At 44.8% G+C, this 9,576-nt stretch overlaps 1 protein-coding gene across 1 annotated transcript; it reads left to right on the top strand.

Annotated features, from left to right (window-relative positions):
• Positions 1–786: 786 nt before the first annotated feature.
• Positions 787–6,624, top strand: LOC102299365 (cytochrome P450 26A1). Its single transcript, XM_005948864.3, has 7 exons — positions 787–1,260; positions 1,467–1,691; positions 3,622–3,903; positions 4,071–4,220; positions 4,308–4,442; positions 5,694–5,840; positions 5,936–6,624. The coding sequence occupies exons 1-7, from the start codon at positions 1,072–1,074 to the stop codon at positions 6,272–6,274; spliced, it is 1,467 nt and encodes a 488-aa protein (XP_005948926.1). The 5' UTR covers positions 787–1,071; the 3' UTR covers positions 6,275–6,624.
• The last annotated feature ends 2,952 nt before the right edge of the window (positions 6,625–9,576 follow it).

The following is a 9,576-nucleotide window of genomic DNA, read 5'->3' as shown; positions in this document are numbered from 1 at the left end:
GCCGCACCTTCCACAGGGGTGAACCTCAGGGCGCGCACAGTCAGCCAGAACAGAAAGATCCATCCGTGTAATGCTTCGCTGTAAAAACAGCAGCCAAGTTGTCTCTGTCAGGCTGAGCGCGCACACGCACGCACGCACGCTCGCACACACACACACACACACACACACACACACACACCCCTTGTGAAGTTATGGCAGCTCGTAAAAACAAAGAGTCCAAACGCAGCGGCTCGGCTGACGAGGACGTTCTCTGCTCGGTGTTTACTCTGCGTGCAGCAGCGTAACCTGGGAATAACCCTGCGTGTGACCCGTGTTTGAACCCACTCAGAGAGATATCATTTTTATAACACGCACACGGCAGGACAGACTGACGGCAGGTTAAAGTCTTCTTCGAGATTAGAAAGTGGCTGAAAGAGAAGCCGCGCGTCACCGCGCAGCGCAGCTTCCACCTTCATCTCTGATAGTCACGTGCTGCCTTATTCACGTATTGATTTATAATTAAGGCAGGAGGGTAAGCCACAGCGGTCACAGGCTATGAAAGAAAAACAACTCGGACTTTTAACTATGAATGGCACCCACGGCACCCACGGGGAGAGGGATTAAGCGCCGCTTTTACATTTTCTGAAAATTGGAAAGGTCATTGCTCCTGAATACTCGGCGCATGATTACCGCTCCTACAAGCGGGGCTTAAGCCAAGGTAATGAGTGTGTAAAGTAGCTGCTTATTGCCAACAAAGGCGTCTTGGGACTTCCATTGTCTCGGTGGGAATCATCACCTTTTCTCAGTGAAATCCGCCGAGGATTGTGTGCGTGCAACAGGAGGTAGGGACTAAAGCCGTGGCCTCTGGAACAAATGGTGAGGCGAGTCAGCCAGCACAGGTCGGAGGCGGGGCCGAGCAACACCCACAATTAAAGATGAACTTTGCGTGAACTAATTTATCGGAGGGAGGAGAAGGTAATGGGCTGCCCACGGGCTTGCCAGCCTATAAAAACTGCGGCTTGGCACACCGGAGTCCCAGACACAGACTGAGCTCCACCTGAAGTCTTCACCGGGCCCACGAGACGCTGCAACATGGTCGTGAATGCACTGTTGACCACGTTCTTGTGCACCGTAGCGCTTCCCATTCTGCTATTCCTGTTGGCCGTGAAGCTGTGGGAGATTTACACGCTCCGATGCAGAGACCCGACTTGCCCTTTCCCGCTGCCCCCCGGGTCCATGGGCTTGCCTTTCATTGGAGAGACGCTGCAACTCCTCCTCCAGGTAAACGCTGCTTCTTGTCATCACGCGGAGGATGAAATATTATATTCAACTTAAGCGTGAAAGTTTGGGTTTCCCGGAGCTTATGGGAAGTGTAGAATTAAAATGAACCCACTGTCATAAATGTGTTCATGTATATTTAATGTATCGTGCGTGAGGGTAAAACCATCCACACGTGACAGTTTGTTTGCGTGGCCATATGTTCACAGAGGAAAACATTTCTTCGGATGAAGCGGGAGAAGTACGGTTACATCTACCGCACACACCTGTTCGGGAACCGCACGGTGCGCGTGACTGGCGCGGATAACGTCAAGCAGATCCTCCTGGGGGAGCACAGGCTGGTGTCCGCGCAGTGGCCCGCTTCTGTTCGCGCGATCCTGGGCACGGAGACGCTCTCCAACATGCACGGAGCTCAGCACAAGACTAAAAAAAAAGTAAGTTACTTTGACCTTTCCGTAGAGGGAGCACTGGCTACAGCGGGGGGGTTACATCAGGTTTGCGTCCAAACTCTGAACAAATGCGTCTCCTCTCTACAAAAACCGGGAAACTCGAGCTCGGTCACTTCGGTTCTGTTCAGGTTTGTGACATGGCACCAGTTTGCACCAGTTACCTCCAGGTGCTGAAGCTCAATATCATCATGCCACGGTCATATCTGTCACACTATACCTCCAGATTTGACAGCTACTGCCGCAGTGTCATTGTAGTGAGTTTTGTTGTTGTTTTGTTTTTTAAAGAAACTTTCTGTCATTTTATGAAAGCAGAGACTTGATGTCCCCTGACACAATGTAGTTTGTCTTTCTAATACCAGGGTCATTCCATACAAACACATTCTCAGAACATTTTCTGTCTCTAATTTGTTTTAGAATCGAATCGAAAATCGTTTAGAATTTAGACTTTGGTTTTTTTGCGATCTTAGCTTCATATCAAATCCTCCAGAGAATGCTCCATCCACCTACTTCCTGCATGTTTCTGTTTGTTTTTGAAATCTGTGGCAGTGTTTGAACATGAATATCTTAAACTGTAAACATAAAAGCCCCAGATTCTCAAAAGAGTGAATCAGGATCCGTATTTTGGGACGGCTGTATCAAAACGTTTTTGCTAGTTGGTGTCCTGTAAAGTCCCACATTTGAGCACATACTAATAAAGAGAATCCAAAAGACACCCAGTGATGGTCTCTGAAAGGTCTATAGTTGTAGTTCACAATAATGCTTACTTTTTCAAATGTGAGGGGGAAATGCAATTTTCATTTAACATTGATTCTGTTTAAGCAAATATGCCAAGTTTTACTACAGAAACAAAAATGTCCATAGATGGTTTATAGCAGTCTCTGAATATAGATGAAACCCGTTGAATCGCACGTGCGACCCACATTTCGGCACGCACTGTGCCTCGGAGGAGTCTTATAATTTAGGTTAAGCTTCAGATGTGCTGAGGCATTAAAGCTGCAACAAGCAGTGATGTAAAACATGCAAATAATTATAGTAAAACTAAAGAGTAACGAGAAATAAAAGCCAGCTGAGCCGGGATCAGGTGAAGGCGTGCTGAATGTCACAAGAACTGTAATAAAGCAAAATGCTGGAAACTGGTCGGCAGGCTGTTGGACCCCAAATGTTTTTGCTTTATTCAGCGAGGTGTGGTCGAGGTTTTTTGACCATAGCATTTTTAGACCAATTGGATTTTGTCGAGCAGAAGGCCCACACGGAGTTGTGCACCCCACACCACCCACCCTGCTTTTGAAACCCAGCTTGAATGTTTCTGTTTTGATAAAGCTTCAAATCAGGACTCAAGCAGGTGATGCTGAACCAGCTTAGTTATGCTGCTATAGACTCATTCCTCTTTCATGTTCTGCACGTCTTTGTCCTCAGTCTCGCTGTGGTCTCTCCTCTTTGCTCTAGTCTTTCCCCCTCACCCCCCATTTGGTCGCAGGTCGTTCTACGTAGCTGCTTCTGTGAGCCTGGATCTGTTGGCGATCTCTTCCTGTTAAAAGAGTCATTTCTTTGCACATCTGCCAGGAGCTTGGCAGGGGGAATAATGTGACAGTCTTTCACTATATAAAGTGCATTGAGCTGGAACCATATCTAAACATTAAAAGTCGGACTTGAGCTGCTTTGCATTTGTCTGCATAATTATTCTGAAACTGGTTCCAGATGCAAATCGTCTTTTTCAAGTTTTGCTAACACACTGACCTGGAATCAGTGTAAATGAAGTGATGTCAGCTGCTGACTTGTCGAGCTCTAATGTTATTTGTGGCATATTGCCTGAGTAAAAACATTTAAGGACAGAATACTTGTCTTTGACACCAGCACTGAGGTGAAATGGTCTCACTAAGTCTGCTCTTCCATCATCACTCCTGTGCCCCCTCAGGCTATCCTGCGCGCCTTTTCCAGGGAGGCTTTAGAGCTCTATATCCCCGTTATCCAGGAGGAAGTTCAGGCTGCAGTGCAGGAATGGCTGGCAAGTGACTCCTGCGTGTTGGTCTACCCAGAGATGAAGCGGCTGATGTTCCGCATTGCCATGAGGGTCCTGCTGGGCTTTGAGCCGGAGCAGATTCAAACCAATGAGCACGAGCTGGTGGAGGCTTTCGAGGAAATGATCAAGAACCTGTTCTCTTTGCCCATTGATGTACCTTTCAGTGGACTGTACAGGGTAAGAAGCATGAAATGCCAATATTTTAAAATTGTACAGTTAGTCCAAATAATAGCAAGACTTTACGGATAAGATGAAATCGTTTAGGGTGCATTTGATCTTCTCTCGCCTACCCTCATCTGATGTTTTCCCCTCTATTCCCACCTTTCCTGCTTCCTCTCCTGCAGGGTCTGAAAGCAAGGAACTTCATCCACTCTAAGATTGAGGAGAACATCAAGAAGAAGGTGCAGGAGTCAGACCAGGAGTGGAAACCCAGAGACGCCCTGCAGCAGCTCATAGACAGCAGCAACAAGAACAAAGAGCCCATCAGCATGCAGGTAATGAGGAGGTCACCTGCTGCAACGCACGTCTGCAAAACCGATTTCTGTCCATATGAGCCACTGTAAGTGTATTTCTGTTTGCAGGCCATCAAGCAGTCTGCCACAGAGCTGTTGTTTGGGGGGCATGAAACCACAGCCAGCACAGCCACCTCTCTGGTCATGTTCCTGGGTCTAAACCCCAAAGTAGTGCATAAACTGAGACAGGAGCTCGAGGACAAGGTAAAGCTTGTTTACAGGGACTGTTTTTAGCTTATTTTGTAAAAACAAGGTCTGGACTTTCATACCCATCTATCACCTGGTGCTGAGCTTTGTCACGAAATCGATCAATGTAGAGCAGTGTCACAAACCACGGAGGCCCCAGAAAAGTGCAAGCCAACGTTGAGTTTATTAACAGCCCGGAGAAAATATCAACATATGTCTTCTGACCAAAATACATGTTGTGGACACTTATAAAGCAGTGGGGTACACGCCCCCCCATGCCGTCAATGACAGATTAAAATAGGTTCCACAATAGGTTCCAGGCATTAGTCACATCTTGTACATCTTTAATGGCTATAAACAGACATAGAACTTCTCATTTTGATAACACCTTCCATACAAGGTAATAATCTTAAGCCCTCAGAGAGGGCTGGTTATCGCCTCCAGTCATCTGTTACCAAGTAGAATAAAATGCAACAGGTTTGCAACAAGAAGCTGGAAACATTTGGGCCTCTGCTCAGGCCTATTCCTAGATTATATGTACTGTAAGCATGCATTGCAGCTATCCTTCTATGTTCTAGTTTCCCTCAGCATGGATCACCTGGACAGTCACGCCAGTGAAGCTTAAAACCCTTAATGACCCGAACATCAACTCAAAATAAGCACAGATATGCAATGTGTATGAAATACTTCTGACTGTACTTGTAATAAAAGTTAACATAACGGAAGGATCCTCAAATGGACATCTTCAATAAACGGCTGTAATGCAGTATCAAGACTGAGAAATATTATTAGATGAAATATTGCTGTAAAGAATGTTATTAATGCAGTTATAATGATGCAGGTTATATGGCAGCAATAAAAGAATTTCTGGATCTCCACAGCTTTGACTTGTTGTGTAATAACAGTCCCGAGTCTTTGCTGTCCAGTCTGATGCTTTAGATTTCCCAAGACTTGTATTTCTGGTTAAATTAAACTATAATAAAGTTACTTTAATAATTTTGCACATCACAGAACTACTGTGGAGCTCCATCCATACTGAAGCTTCTGAAGAACCTCAAGTGGCCATCAGTGGTTAGCACTGCTGCCTCACAGCATCGAGGCTTCTGGTTTGAACCCCACTTGGAGACTTCTTCTGTGGAGTTCTTCCTGTGGCTGTGTGGGTTCCTTTGTTGTGCGCATTGACTAAGCTTAGAAAACTGAGGGAAAACAAAGACGGGCAGCTGACTTTGCAGCTTCACAGAACAGTTGGATATCGCTTTCTGTGTTCAGGCGGCGCAGGGCATGGACCTACAGAGCCTGAACATCGAGTCCTTGGAGCAGCTGAAATACACAGGCTGTGTCATCAAAGAGACGCTGAGGATCAACCCTCCTGTGCCTGGAGGCTTCAGAGTGGCCCTCAAGACCTTTGAGCTCAATGTAAGCTGGCAACAATTTCATAAGTAACATGAACACGGAAGCTTTTAGACTCATGACAGAAGCGGCTCACTAATGATTTCCACTTGCCTCCTCAGGGTTACCAGATTCCCAAAGGCTGGAACGTCGTCTACAGTATCTGCGACACTCATGATGTGGCAGAGATCTTCCCCGACAAAGAAGACTTCCAGCCAGAGCGCTTCATGTCCGATCCGTGTGCGGACTCCTCCAGGTTTCAGTACATCCCCTTTGGTGGTGGCTCCAGGATGTGCATTGGGAAGGAATTTGCCAAGGTTCTGCTGAAGGTGTTCCTGGTGGAGGTGGTAACAAAGTGTCACTGGACTCTTTTAAATGGGCCTCCAACCATGAAAACAGGACCTACTGTCTATCCCGAAGACAATCTGCCAACCAAGTTCACCAGCTATGTACAAAATTAAACCGAATAAACATCTCAGATTTATTTTTATTTTCCCCAAAAGTCATAAAAGATTTGTTTGCAGACTCACTCACATGAACAGGAGGATGTTCCTTTTAGCTTGGTGTCAGTGTTTAAGCATTAACTGTACATAGTGTAGATTACACAAGAGCAAATTTTATATTCTACTATTTATACTTTGGATTTGTGTTTATTCTTTTTCTTGAGCTGAGCAAAACGAATGAGAGGCACTCTGGACCTGTGAGCTGTGTCTACAGGACTGTACATATTTAATGTGTCTGTTAATATAAATATGCCTTTCTCTTGGCCCTCAGCTGATGTTTGGGTTTTATTTAATAAAACAAATTTGCAGAAGCGTTTGTTTTTCGTCTTTCACTGAACCAAAAATGATCGCACATGTCTGGTTAGATGCTGTTGAGTGTCTGTGCACCAGTAAGCTCAGTATGCTACATGGGCTTTTGTAATGTCCATGATGCTGGTTGTAACTCTGGTTTCGAGTTATTATATAACAGGTTCAGCCTCCTCCATGAGTGCATAATGAGGCAGAAAATAAATCTATGGAAGCACAACTGAAAATCATCATGCATATGTAGACTGTGGATTTTTAGTTTAACAAATGTCGTCTTTTATAAAGTTAGACTAAAAACCTGGCCCAAAAGTCTGACTTTAAAATGTAATGGGATTACATCGTTTAAACCAGTATTCTGTCAGCGTCTCGTAAAGGTTGACTTCTCAGTGCTGGTTCAAGGTTTACATTTAGAGACTCAGAGCTGGAAACAAAACTCTGCAGCTTTGGGATATTTCCATGTTCCATCATTTTCTCAGTGATGAGCCATCCTGCTCCAGCATGTTAGACATGCTCTTATGCTGGGATGCTTCTCCACCAAAAACTGCAAAGAGGCTGTCTTCTTGCCGTCCAGTGGTCATTAATTCCCTCCTTGTACACTCTGGGCTGGTGGAGTCCAGATGCTGTGGCCATAAATCATCTTTCTAAACGTGTTTAGGTCATACTTTGGATTTAGTCTCTTTTCTCTCTAACACCTGATTGTTATCCTTGAAAACACTTGACTCTGACATCAGCGTAGAATCAGCTGTTCATCAAAACACACTTACTTCTAAGAGATTTCATCTGTCATTCATTCAGACAGAAATGGAGTCATTTCTTCCAAACCCTCCAAATCGTCGTGTGCATAGAGAAGTGATTGAAATGACATTTGAACAGAAAGGAAACACCACATATCCCAGTTCAGGCAGATATGTACACTTTTTAAAAACATAGTTTTTGTGTTTTCTGCATTTGTTAGCGTCTGTTGTGACTTCGCTCAGCCAACACAGTCTCTGCGCCGTCCGTGGGTGCAGCCCTCCTGCCATGGCCATCCTTCCACTTATGGTGTTTCTAGGCAGAATTCCTCCAGCCTGTCTTTTCCCACATAGTGATAATCGGGTCTCCTTTCTGCAGTGTCCTGTGCTTCCCCCTGTGTAACCAGTGTTTCTCTGGGTGCCAAAACCAGCTAATGTACTAGTATTACCAGTTCTCTACCTGTCTGCCCACTTCCCACCTGCCTCGTCTTGGACATTCTGGGGGCCCTTGGAGAGATGACCCTTGGTGTCATCTCTCTAAGTAGACTGTTGCGATCAAATGCAGCAACACTTATTCTCACGTACCAGGTCCTCCAGTACCCTCTGCTCTGCAGCAGACCCTGTAGAGTTCCCTCAGTTTACAGCCAGTCCCTCCTATTCCAACAAACAGTTTAAAGCTGCTCTCTGCATCTGGTTTAACCAGACTGATGACTAATACCAGCTCACTGCTGGTTTACCTCTGACACACAGTGCTGCCTGAATGCTTTGCTTTTACATACAATAAATGTAGATTTTTATATATTCATTAAAATGTGGTTATTTTTATTTATCTCTATTTAAACACATTTTTTTGACTATTTAAAATTAACTATTTGTGTTTTCTATTCATAGACTGTATATAAAAGATGGACACAGACACAACAATGCCACCCATCAGCTGAGAGCTTCTGAAAGTGGACATGATGAAACAACACACTGAGAGGTCGGGAACTTTCACTGATGTGTTGCATCGCCTGCTGCATTGTCCTTTTTTGCTACTGCAGTGGACCCAGCAGAGTGTGTTTACGCTTATATTATTCAAAATGACTGAGACTGAAAATCTATCAGCAAAGTGTTTATCATAGTCACAGATTTCAGACTTCTATTAAAACCTGACCGTTTCTGCCTGCTGCCGGCCGTCAGGAGGAACACAGTTTTACTTTGGCTCGATTTTTTAAAGTTACATCTGATACAATTTATTGTAAGATTGCATATTTTTACATTGAAATCCAGGGAATGTAAAACGTCTGGGTTAAAGGCAGAAACAGTGAGTATGATGTAAGAGTGATTGTAAATGTAGTGATAACACAAACACACACCTCTTTATCAATTGTTGCGAGGAGGAAAGCAACAGAGGAAAAATCTGGAATCCATACAAGCAGGCAAAGCAACGATGTGCCCTGATGACCCTGGCAGATGAGCAGCCAGAGGGTGAACCAGAGTTCATACTGGTCAGTTCACTTTCAGGGCACCAAGCCAGTAAAGATTTACAGAAGAAGTATAAAAGCAGTCCAGTATCATAGCATTCATGTGTCTTCACTCATGATAACAGACTGTTAAAGGATTACTGTTTAAGTGTGTTTATGTCAAAAAGTGAGAAACAGCAGCTACTGCAGCCGACATTGCAGACGATTGTTCGAAGAACACATTACGAGCTAGCAGAGGAGCTAATGATCAGATTATCTGGTTAGCACAGAGAGTTCATTGTGCTTAAAACAAATCCTAACCATTTTGAGCACTGATCGAGAAGATCGTAGTCTGAGGAGTGTCTGGACCAGCTGCTCTCAGAACTGCAGAAGCTTCTCAGATGAAACGTCTTCAAGGAAACTTCAAGAAGTCCAGACGCTTTTCTTTCTAAGCTCCTCGAGCTCTTTTGCATCGCCACACCTCACCTCCTGGATCCTGACACCCCTCAGCAGACATTTTGAACTTTGGTACATTTATGCGTTTAATCCATGACTTTGCTTTACAGCTGCTCTTTTCTCTCATGTTGTACTACGTGAGGGGAAAAGAAGCACAGCCACTGGCTCCTTTCACACTTCCACACACCCGACCAACGCCTCTCACATCACGCTCACAGGACCAGGACCACGCCTCAAACATATCTCCTGTCATGTATCTATGAATGCTTTCCTGCACTGCACATCGTGTGCTCTCCCCTCGCCTTTTCTCTCTGTATCCCCA

The sequence above is a fragment of the Haplochromis burtoni genome, unplaced genomic scaffold, assembly GCF_018398535.1.
Source record: "Haplochromis burtoni strain Fernald_Lab_line unplaced genomic scaffold, NCSU_Asbu1 Contig_584, whole genome shotgun sequence".
NCBI lineage: Eukaryota > Metazoa > Chordata > Actinopteri > Cichliformes > Cichlidae > Haplochromis > Haplochromis burtoni.
This window is presented reverse-complemented; position numbering and strand designations above follow the sequence as displayed.

Coding starts and splice junctions, on each gene's coding strand:
- LOC102299365 (XM_005948864.3), top strand. CDS start 1,072: ATGGTCGTGAATGCACTGTTGACCACGTTCTTGTGCACCGTAGCGCTT. Junction 4,221..4,307: donor AAGAGCCCATCAGCATGCAG/GTAATGAGGAGG, acceptor TTCTGTTTGCAG/GCCATCAAGCAGTCTGCCAC. Junction 4,443..5,693: donor GACAGGAGCTCGAGGACAAG/GTAAAGCTTGTT, acceptor TTCTGTGTTCAG/GCGGCGCAGGGCATGGACCT.